At 42.9% G+C, this 21938-nt stretch overlaps 1 protein-coding gene across 2 annotated transcripts in view; it reads right to left on the bottom strand.

Annotated features, from left to right (window-relative positions):
* TGFBR3 (transforming growth factor beta receptor 3) overlaps positions 1 to 21938 on the bottom strand; it is a 295682-nt gene that overhangs the window by 31354 nt on the left and 242390 nt on the right. For both annotated transcript variants that reach the window (XM_075322319.1, XM_075322318.1), the window contains 2 exons: positions 20190 to 20228; positions 16304 to 16411 (listed from right to left, as the gene is read on the bottom strand). In XM_075322319.1, coding sequence (XP_075178434.1) covers positions 16304 to 16411; positions 20190 to 20228 — 147 coding nt within the window. The remainder of the gene's footprint in view (positions 1 to 16303; positions 16412 to 20189; positions 20229 to 21938) is intronic.

Genomic DNA, 21938 nt, shown 5'->3' on the forward strand with positions numbered 1-21938 from the left:
TCATAGTTACCAGTGTACACCGGCTCCCGGCACACATGTGCAGGGAGCCGGCATTATACTCCTCTCCCCCCAGGACTACTCCTCCTATTACAGTCCTCCTATTATACTCCTCTCTGAGTATAATAGTAGAACTATTATAGCATGGGGGATGTAGCACGATGGGGGGTGCGCAGCATGGGGGATGTAGCACGATGGGGTGCGCAGCATGGGGGATGTAGCACGATGGGGAGTGCGCAGCATGGGGGATGTAGCACGATGGGGAGTGCGCAGCATGGGGGATGTAGCACGATGGGGGGTGCGCAGCATGGGGGATGGAGCACGATGGGGGGTGCGCAGCATGGGGGATGTAGCACGATGGGGAGTGCGCAGCATGGGGGATGTAGCACGATGGGGAGTGCGCAGCATGGGGGATGTAGCACGATGGGGAGTGCGCAGCATGGGGGATGTAGCACGATGGGGAGTGCACAGCATGGGGGATGTAGCACGATGGGGAGTGCGCAGCATGGGGGATGTAGCACGATGGGGAGTGCGCAGCATGGGGGATGTAGCACGAAGGGGAGGTGCGCAGCATGGGGGATGTAGCACGATGGGGAGTGCGCAGCATGGGGGATGTAGCACGATGGGGAGTGCGCAGCATGGGGGATGGAGCACGATGGCGGGTGCGCAGCATGGGGGATGTAGCACGATGGGGAGTGCGCAGCATGGGGGATGTAGCACGATGGGGGATGTAGCACGATGGTTGATGTAGCACGATGGGGGGTGCGCAGCATGGGGGATGTAGCACGATGGGGAGTGCGCAGCATGGGGGATGTAGCACGATGGGGAGTGCGCAGCATGGGGGATGTAGCACGATGGGGAGTGCGCAGCATGGGGGATGTAGCACGATGGGGAGTGCGCAGCATGGGGGATGTAGCACGATGGGGAGTGCGCATCATGGGGGATGTAGCACGATGGGGAGTGCGCAGCATGGCGGATGTAGCACAATGGGGAGTGCGCAGCATGGCGGATGGAGCACGATGGCGGGTGCGCAGCATGGGGGATGTAGCACGATGGGGAGTGCGCAGCATGGGGGATGTAGCACGATGGGGGATGTAGCACGATGGGGGATGTAGCACGATGGGGGGTGCGCAGCATGGGGGATGTAGCACGATGGGGAGTGTGCAGCATGGGGGATGTAGCACGATGGGGGGTGCGCAGCATGGGGGATGTAGCACGATGGGGGGTGCGCAGCATGGGGGATGGAGCATGATGGGGAGTGCGCAGCATGGAGGATGGAGCACGATGGGGAGTGCGCAGCATGGAGGATGGAGCACGATGGGGAGTGCGCAGCATCGGGGATGGAGCACGATGGGGGGTGCGCAGCATGGGGGATGGAGCACGATGGGGAATGCGCAGCATAGGGGATGGGGCATGATGGGGGGTGCGCAGCATGGGGGATGGAGCACGATGGGAGGTGCACACCTCCCCCCAACACACACACACACACACAGGGAACCACAAACACCGCCATACACAGACACCCACACACACAGACAACGCTGCACACACACAACACCCAACACACAAACACCGCGGCATACATAAATATACGCACATACCGCACAACACACACATTGCACAAAACATACCTCCCCCCAAAACACACCACACCCACACAAACCGCGCAACACACACACACACAACGCGACAGACAAACAGCGCTCCACAAACAACGCAACACACATACAACACCGCTCTCACCCCCCGCCACACCCAGACAACACCCAGAACATGTACAGCGCCCTACACAAACACTTGGAAACTACACACAACAACATCTATATATATATATATATATATATATATATATATCTATATCTATAACAAAAATCATACATGAAATACACAATACGTAAATTCTAGAATACCCGATGCGTAGAATCGGGCCACCTTCTAGTAAATTGCAATATTTACTTAAAGGGGTTGTCCAGGCCTTTGTTGACTAACAGAGGCAATTACCTGCCTATTGTACCCGGTGCCGGCACAGGCTGGTTATTGACCCCTCCTGCTGGTAACTCAGCCAAATGTCCGACAGCCACTATTAGCATTTTTTTTAGTCCACATAGTTTTTTACTTTACCCTCCAGTCCTCCTATTCACCAAGATCTCACTTCTGCAGCTATTATACTCATCTAATCCCTGTGTTTTCATATGGAGGGTGGAAATTTGAGACAAGTGTGCGCTGCCCAGGTTGACTAAAATCCTATTACTAAACGTTCTGCAGCAGTTTCAAGTATGTCTCTTAGCACAGATGGAGATCCATTTTAGATGATAGCCGAGGTGATGCAAAGGTTCATTTAAGTTAAGAAAATTTCCAGATCTTGTTTTGATTTATTTTGTTCTCCTCAATTCTTAGAAATCCCTAACATGGCACTAAAATGTCCTAACGGGCTGTGTATGAAAAATCCATTGTATCTCACAAGCTCAGGTACAGCAGGCTCAGTTTATGGTTTAATTAGCGGAACGTAATGTAAAAGAGAAGAACCAGGTTTTTCATATTAACAACTCTTTAGTGTCAATGGAACGTTTTCAACAAATTATTACTCCAGTCCTTTTCCAGATTATGTGAAGCTCCTCTACTCCTACGTGCTCTTGACATCACTTCCTGCTTTAGGTCTGGCCTAATTAGATCTTTTCATAAAGACATTGTTGTTTTGGCGGATTTGACCCTTTACAATGTCCATTTATGAACACATGGCTATAACTAATCAAGACAGTTAGGGCTCATGCAAAATCGGTAAGCAATGGCCATGGCTCTCCCGAGCCAAGCATCAAAGCCTCATACAAATATATCAAGCTGTCATGCTCCAGCTCGGAGAGCCGCAACCAGTCCGTGAATTGTGGGCTGAGATGCAGAGCTGACATCTGCATGAGCATTTCATGGTGGATATGATGCCATCACCGCTGTGATCTTTAATATATGGCACCAAAATCAGTTTGTACCAACATACATGTCCAGTGGTGTAATAACTAATATAAATTATAATTTGAACATGATGAATTGATGTATGATAATACTCACTGCAGTATATTCCCCATTTACAAGGATATCTATAAATAACCAAAAACTTCCTTAGTCTGGCATCTGAAAGTCCAGAAAGGCAGATAATCAGGTATGTAAAGTGGGACTTGGACCATACATCCAAATATTACACCTTGAACAAAATATTAAACTGACCATGAAATTCCTAGTAAATCAAAGTGTATTAGCCAACTATCACATAACGGAACTCTCATAGTGTGTTCTATTTGGCATAGCTCTGCACGGCAACCACCATAGCATTTTAGCACCCGTGACACTCCACCCATGTGGATCAGGTGTTTTTAAATATGCAGGAGGCTGAGAAAAGGGTCCCAACGATTTGTTCTCAGTTTGATGTCTGAAAGTATATGGAAAAGTGAGTTTTTGTTTATATGTAGAGATGAGCAGACCTGTGGCAGGTTCAGCTGGACGTTAGATAAAATTCAGTTTGGGACCCGGACTTCACCTGAACCCCAATGTAAGTCACTAAGGCTGCTTACACACATCCGGTTTGAGCCGTGCGGCTCAATCCGGCTGTGAAACCTATGCAACGGATGCGGTGAACACACCGCATCCTTTGCATACGTTTTATACATGCGGCCCGTCCGGTTTTTGCTACTGAGCATGCGCAGTTGCAAAAACAGCATGCGGCGGCCGGATACGTTTCTTGCCGCATCACGCCGCATCCGGCATCCATAGGGATGCATTGAGAAAAGCGCCGCATCGGCTGGATGCGGCGCGATGCGTTTTTTTTTGCCGCACAAAAATACGTGCCAGGTAACGTTCCATCCGGCCGCCGCATCGACTAAATCTGCCACATGCGGCAAAAACCGGACCGAACGCAAGGCCATGCGGCACAATACGGCACTAATTAAAGTCTATGCAGGAAAAACGCAACCGGCAGCAAAAAAAAAAGGTTGCGTTTTTCCTGCAAAGTGCCGGATTGTGCCGCATAGCAAAAACCGGAGGTGTGAAAGCAGCCTAATTGGGCAGGTCGGGTCTCAGCCCACATACAGCCAGCCATAAACAGAACACTTCCAGGGGTAGGTGGTGAGGTTTTTCCATTTTTTTTTGTTTGGTGCACACTATATCCCCGATCACGCTGTTGTTAACAACAGTGCGAGCCGATCAAATACTGCAAGCAGCTCCCACTGGGCTGAGCATCGAGCGTACCAAAGCACTTCGATGCTCTTGCGAGTGGTTTGCATATATAAAGCACCCGAACTCTGTTTTTTTTGTAGTCCTTAGGTTTCGCTCATCTCTATTTATATGTTCACCTGGTTAGGGCATGGCATCCACCGATGATGTAGTCCTGTAAGGAGGTGTGACCCAGAGCCATGGTGGCTTTGCCTGGTAGCATGGATTCTATTGGTCACCTCAAGAGGTCATCGTGTCATGGTGTCACTCTCCCGGTCCGACCACGCCGCTCACCACCCGTCGCTCCAACCCCTGGGGTCCCCGCTCCTCGCCAAATCCGCTCTCCTGCTACCCTGTCCATACCTTTTCCCCGTCGGCTCCGGCTCCGCGTCGCTCACTTACTGCAGCCACCTGCACTCCAGCGTCCTGCCTCTCCTCCTGTGGTCTCGGCTCTGACTTCCGGGTTGCGGCCCTCACACATTCACACTAGGGGGCGGGCGCGTGCACTCACCTAGACTTAAAGGGCCAGCACAGCTGTCCGGAATACCACTAGTAAGTAAGCTTGGGTATTTAAGACTTGCTACTCCCCATGGCCAGTGCTTGTTCAACGTGTCCTTATAGCTTGTATCTTGTACATGTTGTTCTATGCCTGTGCTTGGTGTAACTCAGTCTCTGCTTGCAGATCCTGAGTATCGTTCTGAGCGCACACTCCAGCCTGATCCCAATAACCTGCTCCAGTCTCCGGTTCTGGACTTCAGCCTGATCCCGTTAACCTGCACCAGCCTCCGGCTTCAGACCTCAGCCTGATCCCGTTAACCTGCACCAGTCTCTGCTACTGGACTTCAGCCTAATCCCTGTGACCTGCACCAGTCTCAGTTCTGGACTTCTGCATGATCCCGTTAACCTGTACCTGGTCCAGATCGGATCCTGCATCCAGTGACTCTTGCTGATCCTGGCTTCCGTGCATCTAGGCCCTCTGCGATTACGCCCGACAGTCCCTGTATAGGGGTTCGCTCGAGGCGGCGTCGCAGGGGAGTCCGTTGCATGGTCCCAGGACTATCCTTGCACATGGCAATGGGCTTATACATAATGATTATAAGTTGATCTTTTAATCTAATGGTTTTGAAAATTTCCTTAGCCACAATTGTAGATATTGTTGGCCATGTTAATAATCTGTGACTACTGGATGGAAGCCCTGAGAACCAACTATTACTTCAAAGTATTCCAGGTTCCTCTCTTGATTAGCCGACATGGTGTGGGGTAATTGTTGTGGTGTGACACACATGGGATCTTCCGCCAGTCAGGCTAATCAAAAGACCAGCCATTGATGTTGGCAAGTTGGGGCAATACTCAGGACTCAAAAAGTTAAGGAGTTACTGTCCTCTACTTTAATTTCCAAGTTCCATTATTCCTGAAGGCTGTGAAAATGAAGCTTTACACTGTAGATTTCCTCCGACTGGCACATTCCATTCACGTCACAAACCACAAATGTACCGCCCTGCTGTTGTGGTTTGTATGAGGCTTGGAATGGACTGACATGAAACAAAAGTAAATTGTTATAGATGATTTCTAGGATTGTCATCTAAATATGGAGTCCTCGTGCTACTCTCCAACCCTATTATGAAATGTGCAGAATCCATTTACTATAACTATATGCAATAACAGGGATAACTACGTCTGTAGTCAGGCAACACTATAGCCTGAATTAGTGTATGGGGAGTCAATTGGGCTAGTGCAAAGGTTTCATGTAGCATTCCTCCAGGAAATTTATGACTAAATTAACTGATTGTTGGGCGCAATTCAACCATCAGTATTTTCTTCACTTTGTAAGTGTCGCGGTCGTCTCCCTGTTTTTGGAGACTAGTGACAGCTTTAGGACTGGGGCCTCATCTGTATCTGACTCTCTACATTTAGAGAGTTTCGGTTCTCTTAGTAATGAAACGATTAATGTCAGTTTTGCTGCTAGCAGCTGATCCAGCAGTCCCTAGCTAAGTGTGTCAGCTGCAGCTGCTTTGTAGCCACACCCTTCTGGTTAAATAGAGGTGCTTCCCAGCAATCTTTGCTGAAAATATAAATTCCTTTTGTACACTGGCCCCCTTGGTGGAACGAGCTTAGAAGGAGTGTTCCAGAAGTTAGTCTTTATCCTTTTTTGTGGCTGTTTTCCTCCTGTTTGTCTTACCTTTCCTTAGTTTATATTAGTGCAGCAGTGGAGCTAGTGTCTCCAACCTGCCAATGCACTGGCCAGGGCAATTTTAGGGTTTTTCTCAGGGTTTCAGGTTCCTGCTGTGCAACAGTTGTGGAGACTGTATAGGGCCTTGCTAGGAGTGTAGGGAGAGCAGCAGCTGAGAATAGGAGGTGTCCCATCTACCCCTTTCACTAGAGCTAGGACTCACCATTGTTATTGTGTCCCCGGTGTGCCCCCCTTGTTTGTGGTGTTGTTTTGGTGGTTTTTTCGTTGTGCGTCAGACTCCTTTTGATCTGATCACGCTTGCCATGCTTGTAACGTGACAGTTAGATTAATTTTTCATTTGTTTTTAATCCTTATGTAGTATAAACAGTAAGTGTGAAGAGGTACAAGCTGCTATGACTACATAATATACAAACAAAACAATACAGCAACCTCTGTAAGTGCTAAGATGTATGCAAACATTGTTGGGAGGAGAATGCCTCCATATTTTGTTTAGTTGTTTAGCTCCTCCTTCAATCAGCCCAATTAGTGATGGATCCTACCTATTCTTTAAATTTGTATGTTTTTATCCCAGGCGACGCATGTGTGAATATTAGGTTTATAGTCCAATCAAAAAAAGATACACCTTGTCGTGGTTGGTGGCCTTTCATGAATTGGCCATTTTTTGCTAGTTATCTTCATTTTTTAAGTAAAGTTTATATAGCAGTAATGCAGTTCAAATTTCATATATTCACTGTTTGCATAGATCCTAGCACATCTTACAGAGTCTGCTGTATTTTTTTGTTTGTACACTATCCTCATAGCAGCTTGCACCTGTTCACACTTGCTTGCAATGTGAATCAAAGACAAAGCTTAATTATAAAGTTTTCTATACCCAGATGAATTAAAAAATAGTGTTGTATAGATATATGATTCCTCATCTATGGAAATATATCTGTGCTTTCCTCCAATTTTATTACCTGCTCCAGGGTACATTGTATTATGTAGGTAAATACAATCAGTTATACAGGAATAATGAGAATCCGAGCGATTTACAGGCTACACCTACAAAACTTTTCTATGTTTTCTGTGAACGAAGCCTAAATATATAAGGCTATTTTTGATAAAGTATTCTGATCCAAAGCTAGGTCTGGATTAAAAATGAATGGGAAATATAAAGGATGGGCTTGAAATTCCTTGCTTATAGAAATGCTATAAAACAGAAAATTATTTATTTTTGTATATCATGTTTTTTTGCGTTACCTGTACTTTTTTTTTCACACTCCATATAAAATTAAAAAATAACAATTCTGCAATTTTCACCCTGGCCACTGGGGATTTTTTATATTGAAATTATCTGTCTTTTCAATTAGCGTTTTCAGAGGGATCATTACCATCAGAGGAAATAACAGGTAACACCTCTATACACAGATGATAACACAGGATCCACCAATCACAATAGCAATTTAAGAATTTTCCCCCTTGCCATTGAGGCTTTTTTTAGATTTATATTACCTATCCTTTCAGGTAGCGTTTTTAGCAGGTTCCTTATTATCAGAGGCAGGATTAAAATAACAGGTAACCCCTCTACACACATATGATAGCACAGGATGCACCAATCACAATAGCAATCTTATCATTTTCTCCCTTGCCACTGGGGCTTTTTTCTACACTCATATTTGCTATCTTTTCAGGTAGCTTTTTCAGCAGATTCCTTATCATCAGAGGCAGGATTACAATAACAGGTAAAACCTCTATACACATCTAATAACACAAGATCCACTAATCACCATAAGTTATGTCACAGCTCCCCTTGCTCCCCCTCCATTCACAGTCACCTTTGCACACACGATTTAGACACTTCAATACAGAAGATAGGGTCAGGGGTCTGTAAGGGCTATAAATGCCCCAGTAGCCAGTGTGAAAATATCAAGAATTAACACTTTTATTTTTAATACAGATTGTAATATGAGGGGGAAAAACTGTGAAAAAAATAAAAAATAAATTTAACACAAAAAGCTGATTAAACAATAGGTAATTTTCTAATGATTTGCGGGTTTTTCCATTTCTAAATTTTGATGGCATGAATGCCAGGTTGGTGGGTAACTGACACTCAAATCAACTACCCTTTGAAGAATCACACACAGAATAGGATTTACAATAATAGATAATAGTATATATTATATACACCAGCTCCTTATTACAATTCAAAACTTCAAGAAAAAGTATTATGTGCTGATGAATAGTGGTTAGTATGTGTAATAGGGTTATGAAGGGGGAGATTTATCAAACATGGTGTAAAGTGAAACTGACTCAGTTGCCTTTAGCAACCAATCAGATTCCACTTTTCATTCCTCACAGACTCTTTGGAAAATGAAAAGTGGAATCTGATTGGTTGCTAAGGGCAGCTGAGTCAGTTTCACTTTACACCATATTTGATAAAACTCCCCCATCATAACCCTTACTGCACATACTGTAATATATATATATATATATATATATATATATATATATATATATATATACATATATATGTATATATATACATATATATATATATATACCTTCCGTTTTGATATATATATGTGTATATATATATATATATATATGTGTATATATATATATATATATATATATGTATATATATACATATATATATACCTTCCGTTTTGATATATATGTGTGTGTGTGTATATATATATATATATATATATATATACATATATATTGGAATGTTAAATATGCTGCTGTGCCAAAAGCTGTCGTTGTGTATACAGTAACGGTTGCCAGTACCTGAACATCAATTGTCTATTGTCCCTTCTTCATACAGATGAAGCCGTGTAGTACACAGACATTTGGCTAGGGGGCTCAGCATTCACACTTATGGAGAAAGATGACTAGCACTTCTCTGTAATACACGTAATATAGCTACAATGCCTTACATTTTACTGTAACACAATGCCCTACATTTTACTGTAACATATAATTATGTCAAAGTGGGGAAACAAAGAAAATGCAGCCCCAAATCTCTAATAACAAAACTCTTTCTTTTACTGAGTAAGTGGTGTAAACTATAAAATCTTTTTACTAACGTTAGGGAAAATACATTGTAAACTAGTTTTTAAACTTGTGGTATTGGCGGGGCACGTTAAGTGTGTATAACAGTGCCCCAAAGTTTGTGTTAGTACATATTACACTTATATTGACATGTGTGCCGGCCTGTGTTTTTTTGCTTTAGTGTCTTGTACTCAGCATCGTTGGGTGTGTGGAAGTCCCCTTGGTCTGTGAACCTTATATATTCAGCTTTACATAGGCTGGTGTAAAACCCAGTCAGGTTCAGATCCAGCTCCTCCCCTTTTTAATTTGAGACCTGCTGTCACATAGTGAGATGAGTTACTAGTGTAGGGACCATCCTGATTAGGGACACATTGCCGCAGTAGGATGGCTTTAACATTTTTCTTCTTTAAAAAAAAAAGTTAACTAAGCACCCTATGTTCTTGTTAACTAAGCTCCCTATGTTCTTGTTAACTAAGCATCCTATGTTCTTGTTAATTAAGCACCCTCTGTTTTTTACATGTATCATTACTTATTGTAGTGTTTCTATGCACTGTTTTAATTCTAGGATATATTTGTTTGTTAATCACTGCAGTGTTTATGTGCACCCACATATCACGCTTATACTAACAGGTGTGCAGGCCTGTGGATTTTTTTATTTTGCTTAAAATTCTTGTACTTAGCACATTCAGTGTGCCACCGCCCCCTTGGTCTGTGAACCTTATATTTTCACCTTTCCACAGGCTGATGTAAAACAGTCAGGCCAAGGTCCAGCTCTGCCCCGTATGTTTTGGGTCCTGCTAGCCAGGGACTAGTCAGTCGAGACACATTAGTCCTTGGCCAGCACGGTTGACTTACTATTCCTCTTTTTCCTCCCTGTACCTGACATGTTCTTCTGGTATTCTGAACCCGAACTGTTACCTGACTACGCCTCAGATTACTCCCTGCATCCAAGATGTGCTCTCCTGGTATTCTGACCTCGGACTCTTACATGAATATTCCTCTGTTTGCTCCCTGTAACTAACGTAGTCTCCTGGTATTCTGATCCCTGACCATTGCCTGATTATTCCTCTGTTTGCTCCTTGTACTCGACGTGTTCTCTTGCTATTCTGACCCTGGACTGTTACCTGACTACGCCTCAGTTTATTCCTTGAATCCTAGACATACTCTCCTAGTATTCTGACACTGGACTGTCACCTGACTACGCCTCAGTTCCTTAGTTTACTCCTTGAATCCATGACAAGCTATCCTGGAATCTGACCTCTGATTATTCTGACTACCCCGCCATCAGACCTTCTTGTGAGTAAGTGACTAGCATCACAAAAAGTCTTTATTTTTTTATACTTAGGAGAAAAACTTTTTGTGGTGCAAAAATATTCAGCTGTGCTGTGAGGAATGTATTCCCCAAACCACAGGGGTGGAGAAGGCTTTATTTGTTAAAAAATGGAATGTATAAGCGGACATGTTTTACATTAATTTGTTTACTCTGCGCGGCGGTCTGCCTATGCAACAGGGATTTCTGAGCAACAGTCATACTCTCGGCATTGACAACAAAAAATGGTAAAGATTTATTATCATCTAGAGATCCTTATTTAAGAGGTGGTTTCAACTTGCATAAGGACAGGACCACCAATTAGCAGATCAATCTCTGTTTTCTTCTGACGCCTATAGATGGAGAGCACTTCTGTGGTTTAGCCCAAATGTATTTCCAACAACTGCACCAGGAAACCACCAAATCCGACACAAAAGATTGATTTTTCCACAAATGACTGATTTTAGCAGCTATTCAGGTCATGAAAAGGAGCTGAGACTTAAGCCCGCTTTACACACGTCGATTTATCTGACGATCGCATGTGCGACGAAACACGCCCAGATCGTATTTACGATTTGCCGGTATCGCTTATTGGTCATTTATTTGCTGTCACACGTAACGATCTAAAAATGGACGCATCAGCGATCAACGATATATTGTTGGACCCAGTCAGTCCTTTGAATGTTGTTCGATGTTGGCACGGTGTCAAACGGAGCAATATGTTGACTGCTTCCCCAAAACGAACAATTTTTTAAAAATGAACGACGTGTCAACAATCCACGATTTTCATCCTATTTGCGATCGCTCTGAGTCGCTCGTAGGTGTCACACGCAACGACGTCACAAACGATGCCGGATGTGCGTCACGGAATCCGTGACCCCGATGACATATCTCCCGATAAATTGTAGCGTGTAACGTGCCCTTTAGCCTTAAATAATATATGATAACCATAACTTGTGGCGGTACGAGTTCAGTCTCTGGAATGACGATGTGGTGCCGCGGGGGATCAGAAGTGCCACTCTGCAGCAAAAATGGCGAAAATGACGCAGAGCTAGAATTTTTTGTCTTAGCCCTATGTCAATGCGCAGGATTTGTAATTCTGAATCAGTAAACTTCCTACTACTAGGAAACCATATTGCCTATGTACCCACGTTGCTTTTTTGTGTTTTCTGCATACAAAAAAGCATGTTTTGGCAGGAAAAAAGCAGCGTTATTGCGTTTCTGAATTTTTTCACTTGTGTTTCTTCCTGCTGTTTATGGTCATGGCGATCGCGGAGGTTCAGGCGCTGTACCCCTGCGATCACCGCCAGCTCTCCAGCTGATATTACAGCCAGGACCCGGCTCTCACTGCCCGAAGTGGTGCCGACGCCGCTCCCGGCAGTTTAACCCCCTGAATTCTGCGATCACTGTATTTAGAAGGCAGGGAAAGGGATCGCTTACCTCTCCCTGGTGATTGGGTCCCTGTAATGTGATCACAGGGACCTGATCACTGCCATAGTAACCCTGGGATATCACAATGACGACCCCGGGTTACTGAGCTATGGAGAACCTCACACACCATGCTGTATGCATGGTGTGTGAGGAGAAGTGCTGTGATATAATCCCCTGTAGTGATAAATCATTGCAGTGGATTATAGAAACGCAGAAAAAAATGCAGAAACAATTGACATGCTGCTTCTTTTTTCAGCAACAAAATCTGCAAGTAATAAAGAAGCAGTGTGCGCACTGCATACTGGGATGCTTTTCCCTTGCTTTTATTGATTAAAAAAAGCAAGGAAAACCACATGAAAAAAAACACAAAAAAAGCCATGTGTGAACAAGGCATAAAAATGACAGCAGAAAATATTGCAATCTGAAACTTTTGGTGTAAGAAGAAATAGGATATAAAGGGAAGTTATTAGTAAATTCAATATGAAAAACTATACTAAAAAACAGTAGAAAAAAATAGGCTAATAGATGGCGACATCACAAAGTGGTCAAATACTGTAGATTATTGTACAACGGTTCATAGAATTAGGCTCTATAAGAACCTTTTTATTTTCAGTAATGTTAGTTCTGTCCCAAAATCCTGAAAATACGTTGTTTTTTTGGCCTTTTGGAAAATCCAACACATGATGTGTTCTGTGTGCCCTCTTCAGTGTTCTCTACAGATCTAGTTCTAGCTTACAACGTGCCATAAAGTGATGTCACGCTGGATTTTAATCATGAAATGAACTGTGAAATTACGACTTTGGATTCGGGCGCTCACTGGAAAATAACATTTTGTGGAATAAGATTCATGAGAAATATTTTTACGTTTCTTGTTTCCATTATGAACAGATACAAAAATCTGTAACTGATACCAACCAACAGACAAATATATTGTGATAATAGCAATACAACTGTCTGACAATAACGTTTCAGCATTGAAATCTTGGAAATTAACCAGAATAAATATACTTTGGGTATTGAGGTGCCGTAATATATTGGATGGTCTTGGACATTAGTCTCATTGGTCTTCATTGCATTATACACTATACACCAGTCGTTTATTTTTTTTTTACTCATTTATATAGCGCTTTCATACTCCACAGCGCTTTACACACATTATCATCATCATTGTCCCCATTGGGGCTCACAATCTACATTCCTTATTGCTATGTCTTTGGAGTGTGGGAGGAAACCGGATAACCCGGAGGAAACCCACACAAACAAGGGGAGAACATACAAACTCCTTGTTGGCAACCATGCTGTCAATACAATACGATACATAATTTATCAATGTCTTTTGCCCAAATATATCTGTTTTTCTTGGTATTTTCATGTACATATATATATGATATTTCAAGTTTCACCTTAAAGGCTACTTTACACACTGCGATATCGGTCCCGATATCACTAGTGTGGGTACCCGCCCCCATCTGTTGTGCGACACGGGCAAATCGCTGCCCGTGCCGCACAACATCGCCCAGACCCGTCACACATACTTACCTGCCCGGCGACGTCGCTGTGACCGGCGAACCTCCTCCTTTCTAAGGGGGCGGTCCGTGCGGCGTCACAGCAACGTCACTGAGCGGCCGCCCAATAGCAGCGGAGGGGCGGAGATGAGCGGGACGTAACATCCCGCCCACCTCCTTCCTTCCGCATAGCGGCCGGGAGGCAGGTAAGGAGAGCTTCCTCGTTCCTGCGGCGTCACACATAGCGATGTGTGCTGCCGCAGGAGCGACGAACTACATCGTTACTGCTGCAATAACGATAATCGAGAATGGACCCCCATGTCACCGATGAGCAATTTTGCACGTTTTTGCAACGATGCAAAATCGCTCATCGGTGTCACACGCAGCAACATCGCTAATGCGGCCGGATGTGCGTCACAAATTCCGTGACCCCAACGACTCCGCATTAGCGATGTCGCAGCGTGTAAAGCCCCCTTAAGAGGCATTTTAATATGGCTTTTTTATGGTTTAGGAACAAAGGGGACAGATATTTCCCAGAGCTAGTACTCCAGTGCTTTTTTATGAGCACATAACATTCATGTATTACAGGGGAGTCAAAATTATTTGAGTTGTCCACTTGTGGGAAATTGAGCCCCAAATCTGTAAAATACATAAAAAAACAAAACTCACCCTTCCTGGATTCCCGCCAATGCTCCGATCTCAGTGTTGTGGCTGCAGTGATGATGTCACATCAACAGTCTAGCCATTCAGCTGTTTGTGCTGTCATTTTTGCAACATCCACTGAGCTCAGTGATTGGCTGAAGCTGTGCCGCATGCTGTTGGCATGACGTCACCACTGAAGCCAAAACACTGGAGTAGCAGGGGGTAGCTAGCACAAGACCCAGTGAGGGCTAGTACATGCTGAGCTTGGTATTTTAGGTATTTTAAAGAGTTTGGGGCCCACTTTCCACAAAATGGACAACCTCTTTAAATTTCTATACACTTTTTTCCTACAGATTAGAACAGGGGTCTCCAACCTGTGACTCGGAAGCCAATTATGGCTTCCAGCTGTTTTCCAGTTTGATGCATAAGGGGCTGGATGTGGCTCACGACCCTCTCTCAGAGCGGGATGTGGTTCGCGACCCTCTCTCAGAGTGGGATGTGGCTCGCGACCCTCTCTCAGAGCGGGATGCATCCCGCGTCCCTCTCTCAGAGCTGGATGCGGCCCACAACACTCTCTCAGAGCTGGATTCGGCCCGCGACCCTCTTCCAGAGCTGAATGTGGTTCACAACCCTCCCTCATAGTGGGATGTGGCTTGCAACCCTCACTCAGAGCGGGATGTGGCTTGCAACCCTCACTCAGAGCGGGATGTGGCTCGCGACCCTCTCTTAGAGCGGGATGCTGCTCACGACCATCTCTCAGAGCGGGATGCTGCTCACGACCCTCTCTCAGAGCTAGATGCGGCTTACGACCTTCTCTCAGAGCTGAATATGGCTCGTGAACCTCTCTCAGAGCTGAATGTGGCTCGTGACCCTCTTTCAGAGTGGGATGTGGCTCGCGACCCTCTATCAGAGCTGGATGCGGCTTACGACTCTGTCTCAGAGCTGAACATAGCTCGCAAAGTCAGGAAGATGGGGACCGCTGCATTAGAATATGGATACCTTCTACAATGTTTGTATTCTGTGAGTTAGCTACAGTATAGCCCAGACGGCATTGTTCTTATTCACTGCTAGCAAACTAATACCTTTAACATCATGAGAAAAGAATACATAAAGTATATGACTATTTAACCGTAATATGCTAGTTAGCATATTGTAAAAAATATAAAAAAGGCAGGACTCTTTAGAGGGTTCACGTGGGCAGAACCAGTGACTTAGTGGGTGTTTGTGGGGGTTTCCTCTGGGTTCTTCTGTTTCATCCCACACTCCAAAGACATAGTGATAGGGAATTTAGACTGTGAGCCCCAATGGAGACACTGATGATGATGTATGTAAACTGCTGAAGAATATGTTGGTATAAGAATAATGCATAAATTAAACCATATAATGTGTCAATCAGTTCTCCAACAAATCGATCAGTGCTCATTTAAGACACTTTTATATGCTATACATGTAAGAACAATCCTTAATACAATCATTTAGTTACATAGGTTGAAAAATGGCCTAGGCCCATCTAGTTCAACCTTCTTCCACCAATTATACATTTTGTCATTAAGTCATTTATAACCAACAATGTTATGTGTACTGAGGAAATCATCCAGCCCTTTTTAAAAAGCTGTTATAGTATCTGCCATTAGTACCTCTTGTGGTCGGCATTCCACAGTCTGACTGCTCTAACTGTAAAGAACCCTTTTCTTCCACTCACAATGAGTGTCCCCTAGTCCTCAGTATTGTCTTTAGAAGGAATAAGTCATGTGCCAGTCCTTTATATTGATCACACATGTCCCCATGCACTGATAGGTGAGGCACAATAATCCAATAAGCTGAAGAACAAGCGTTTTGCTCATTGGTCGGCTGATCACTACCCTAATAACGATGGCCAATTATATGATCGGGAATAAGTGCAGTGACTTTGGGTCTTAAAAAACAATAATAATAAGTTTAAAAGAAGAATTAAAAAACTGAGAGAGTAATATAAATTGTTGCACTGAATCATACCTGTATGTGAATATATGTACCACAAAGCTCCCGTTAAAAGAGCGCCAATGATAAAGGCTGCGAATGCAATCCCAACCACTACTGGCGTGTCCAGCCCGTAGAAAAATGCTAGATGAATGAGAAAGAAAATATTATTAACAGTGATTTGTATAGAATGTTTACATTACGGACATTTTCATTTTTTTGGCTCTACGTCTAAAAATTTCCCAGTGAACTAGCAGTTTGCCATTTTGCGCACAGGGCTATAAATCTGTTTTTATACCAGCGTGTGTCTGTGGGTTTTTCCTTATGACAGCAACATAATCTGGAGTAGAAATGTCCTTCCCATGTAGCTGTAAGGAATCGAGCCCCTTGGTACATGTCTAAATACAGCTCTGTGAAAAATGGATTTTTGCAGAAGCACTTAACTGCGTGGCCTTTAAATGCTGCACTGACAATATTACCAGGATTTAAGGAAATATCACTTATTCCTACATGTGTACCGGCGATTTCTGCCAACTTTATTTTGTAACCTATGAAACCTTCTTGGCTCGGCTCCCATTTGTAGGTGGAGAGAGGAACCTCTTGTGAAACGAGTGATGTCAGGCAAAGGACACAAAATCACAGAAATAGAATCCATTGTTCTGGAAATTTGGCAGCTCCTTGTGTGTTTGAAATTAATTCCAGACGAAAAATATAACACTTCCTTTAGTTGGAGAAGTCGCAGAGACACCCTCTACTCATATCCAAGTGTTTTTCTATTTATTTTCAAACCCTTCAGGCATTATTGGTTTTTTTTTTCTATAATGGCACATCCGTCCTATTCTAATAATAAAGGGAGCTGAACTGAAATCCGAAGGTTGAGTGGACAAATAAGGTCAATAGTAAGGCAAAAAAATCCAGCAATTCATACCAGATTCTGCAGAAGTCATTGCCTATGTTTAAAGGGATTGTCCACTACTGGGTAAAGCCCCTTCTGATTCTATGTTTCCCCCAGGTAACATAATAAAGACTATACTGTACTCATCTCCTGTATCGATGCTGTTCTAGCGATATCCGGGAACGCAGTGCCGCGGCTCACGTGGAGTTGTGATGTCATGCAAGCCACAAGTCCAATCAGCACCAGCTTCCTTCTCCCCACCTTCGGACCAAATGAACAGTCAACAGGAAGTGGCCGCAGCCCACACTTCCTGTTGATTAATTCATTTGGTCCAAAGACGGGGAAACAGAAGCTGGTGCTGATTGGACGTGGGGCTCAAATGATGTCACAAGCCTACAGGAATCCTGCCACCGTGATCCCAGACATCGCTGATACAGGAAGTGAGTCTTGTTATAATATTTTACCTGGGGGAAACCTATGGAATTAGAAGGGGTTGTCATAGGAGTGGTCAACCTCCTTAAGTATTGTAAGTTAGTGGCTACTGGGCCTAATGTTGTCATCACAAGACTCATACAGTTAGGTCCAGAAATATTTGGACAGTGACACAATTTTCGCGAGTTGGGCTCTGCATGCCACCACATTGGATTTGAAATGAAACCTCTACAACAGAATTCAAGTGCAGATTGTAACGTTTAATTTGAAGGTTTGAACAAAAGTATCTGATAGAAATTGTAGGAATTGTACACATTTCTTTACAAACATTCCACATTTTAGGAGGTCAAAAGTAATTGGACAAATAAACCAAACCCAAACAAAATATTTTTATTTTCAATATTTTGTTGCGAATCCTTTGGAGGCAATCACTGCCTTAAGTCTGGAACCCATGGACATCACCAAACGATGGGTTTCCTCCTTCTTAATGCTTTGCCAGGCCTTTACAGCCGCAGCCTTCAGGTCTTGCTTGTTTGTGGGTCTTTCCGTCTTAAGTCTGGATTTGAGCAAGTGAAATGTATGCTCAATTGGGTTAAGATCTGGTGATTGACTTGGCCATTGCAGAATATTCCACTTTTTTGCACTCATGAACTCCTGGGTAGCTTTGGCTGTATGCTTGGGGTCATTGTCCATCTGTACTATAAAGCGCCGTCCGATCAACTTTGCGGCATTTGGCTGAATCTGGGCTGAAAGTATATCCCGGTACACTTCAGAATTCATCCGGCTACTCTTGTCTACTGTTATGTCATCGATAAACACAAGTGACCCAGTGCCATTGAAAGCCATGCATGCCCATGCCATCACGTTGCCTCCACCATGTTTTACAGAGGATGTGGTGTGCCTTGGATCATGTGCCGTTCCCTTTCTTCTCCAAACTTTTTTCTTCCCATCATTCTGGTACAGGTTGATCTTTGTCTCATCTGTCCATAGAATACTTTTCCAGAACTGAGCTGGCTTCATGAGGTGTTTTTCAGCAAATTTAACTCTGGCCTGTCTATTTTTGGAATTGATGAATGGTTTGCATCTAGATATGAACCCTTTGTATTTACTTTCATGGAGTCTTCTCTTTACTGTTGACTTAGAGACAGATAAACCTACTTCACTGAGAGTGTTCTGGACTTTAGTTGATGTTGTGAACGGGTTCTTCTTCACCAAAGAAAGTATGTAGCGATCATCCACCACTGTTGTCATCCGTGGACGCCCAGGCCTTTTTGAGTTCCCAAGCTCACCAGTCAATTCCTTTTTTCTCAGAATGTACCCGACTGTTGATTTTGCTACTCCAAGCATGTCTGCTATCTCTCTGATGGATTTTTTCTTTTTTTTCAGCCTCAGGATGTTCTGCTTCACCTCAATTGAGAGTTCCTTAGACCGCATGTTGTCTGGTCACAGCAACAGCTTCCAAATGCAAAACCACACACCTGTAATCAACCCCAGACCTTTTAACTACTTCATTGATTACAGGTTAACGAGGGAGACGCCTTCAGAGTTAATTGCAGCCCTTTGAGTCCCTTGTCCAATTACTTTTGGTCCCTTGAAAAAGAGGAGGCTATGCATTACAGAGCTATGATTCCTAAACCCTTTCTCCGATTTGGATGTGAAAACTCTCATATTGCAGCTGGGAGTGTGCACTTTCAGCCCATATTATATATAGAATTGTATTTCTGAACATGTTTTTGTAAACAGCTAAAATAACAAAACTTGTGTCACTGTCCAAATATTTCTGGACCTAACTGTACATGTGTATATACATATATACTGTATTAACTGTAAATATGTACATACAGATAAATATACATACACTCCTCAACAATGAAATTGCAACACCAAGATGGAAAAATCACGTAATTATGGAAATCAAAGGATGGACAAACATGTTAAGGATATGGAAATGATAAAAAAATAGAGACAAAATTTTCAAAACATCTCTATTTTTTCAGTGATGAGTATGAGTGTGGTCTTCAAACCAATCTCCGGCTATCAATGCATCCAGGACTAAAGACCCCTCTAGTCTTCTAGGAACGCTAATATCTCAGTAGTGCATTGATTTGTTTGTGGAACCAGTGGTGCAGCCATTTCTCCAAAGTGTCCTAGGTGGGCTTTTTTTCAACATAACACCAGAAAACATTTTTCTCGTGCTACTGTGGGCGGCCTGCATGCCCTAAACATGCTACCATGGCCTGCAGGGTCTCTAGACTTATCTCCCTTCAAGCATATCTGGGTGCTGCCAGCGGGGAATCTTGATGATTTGCCCAAGTGCATTCAGCTGCCATAAATTTCTCCCAAAAAAATTAATAACCTCAAGGCGTGTAAGTGCAAGGATTTCTGCACTAGGCTCCTACTCAATACTGAATAAATCAACATGTATTGAAATTTTTGTTTCCATTTTTTCATTATTGCATTTAATTTTCATATCTATTCATCCTGTGATTTCCATTATTCCACAACTTTTCTTTTATAGTGTTGCAATTCCAATGTTGAGATGCACATATATTCATGAACATGTGTCCTTTCTTATCTTGTTTAAGTTTGACTTACGTTCAGGTATACTTGGACGGACTTTACTGGTCGGAGTACCTACAAAAAAAAAGGGATTTAAATTATTCTACATAATTTATTATATGGCTATAACTCTGAGGACATTCCCCAAATATACAGAAGGTATTGAAAACTGAAAATGAGGTAATACATATATTAGTAGCTCATGGTCAATAAACAATGTACACAGAAAGTTGTTAATCAGGGATTCGGGCGGGGTTAGCTTTCTGAGCCCTGCTGTATGGCTACATCTAAAAACTCTGATTCTATTACAACTGCTGCTGCCAATGAACTAAATGACATCACTGGCATCAGGGTCTCTTTCCTTAAATTATGCTGCTCTCAGATGAGGTAGCAAAAAACTGATGACAGATAAATGAGATGAGTACAACAGTAATCTATTTATTATCAATCAATACATGTCTTGAAAGGGAATCTGTCAGCAGGTTTTTGCTAACTCGTCTGAGAGCAACATGATGTAGGCAAAGAGATCCTGAATCCAACGGTGTATCACTTAAATTACTGGGTGCAGACGTTCTGAAATAAATCAAAGAATTTAGATCCAGGAAAACACAAGAGCTGAGAGAGCTGCCCCTGCCCACACCAGGCTCTCAATAGAGACTGTGCATTGACTATGAGATGTCAATCACAGCAGGGGCCATGTCGAACTGCATGTGAGTTTCTAGTCCTACAATGTTACAGGGTAATAAACCTTTTACTTTACGTAAAGATTTGCACACACACTGATAAGAGAAGCACAGTTGCTTTTTGTTTATTAACTCTTACATCTTGCTGTGCTCAGCTTACATAGTTAAAACCTGATGACAGATTCCCTTTAAATGGAACCTGTCACCATAAAAATGTAGTATAGTCTGCATGTACCATATACCAGGAAGAGCTGAGTAGATGCATATATAATTTTGTGAGAATAGTATTTAATATACACTGTTTTAATCATTTAATTTTCTGCTCTTTCCTAGATTTTAAGTCCAGTGGGCAGTCCTATCCATGATTGACAGCTATCTCTATATGCACAATTATACAAGCGCTCAGTCGTGGACAGGACCGACCACTGGACTTAAAATCCCAGAAAGAGCAGAGGACTAAATGATTAAAACACAGTTTATATTGAATATTTTTCTCACAAAACTATATATCAATCGTCTCCGCTCCTCCTGCTCTATAACATGGTGATCTCAGATTCGAGTGCAATTTTTTGGTGACAGGTTCCCTTTAAATATAAAATATTCAGGGATAATTCTGCCATAAAATCTGATATTTATCATATATAAAAGTGTGTAATTTTTACAGTGATTGGAGAGAAATTAATATTTTTCAACTTAAAACCGTTTAATAAAAAACAGTTATATGAAATAAAATAATGCAAAACATGATTGATAGGGTTATATTATTCCTCTGTCAAAAGTAAGAGCTGTAGGAATCTGTACTTTGTAATATCCCTCCTATCTCACCCTGTTACATTCCTTCCTGAGCAGCATTATCACTGAATGTCCCTCTGATCAGTGACACCCCTAATCTCCACCACTAGCGGAGCATTGTCTGCACCATTGTAGTCTGGAAGGATTTTTTGCGGAAATTGAAATATCACAAGCACAACAAAAATATAAAATCGCAAGTATGCAGATATATATATATATATATATATATATATATATATCTATATATATATATACGGTATATATATATATAGATAGATAGATACACAGTATATGCAGAGAGAGATACTCT

The sequence above is a fragment of the Anomaloglossus baeobatrachus genome, chromosome 8 (assembly GCF_048569485.1).
Source record: "Anomaloglossus baeobatrachus isolate aAnoBae1 chromosome 8, aAnoBae1.hap1, whole genome shotgun sequence".
NCBI lineage: Eukaryota > Metazoa > Chordata > Amphibia > Anura > Aromobatidae > Anomaloglossus > Anomaloglossus baeobatrachus.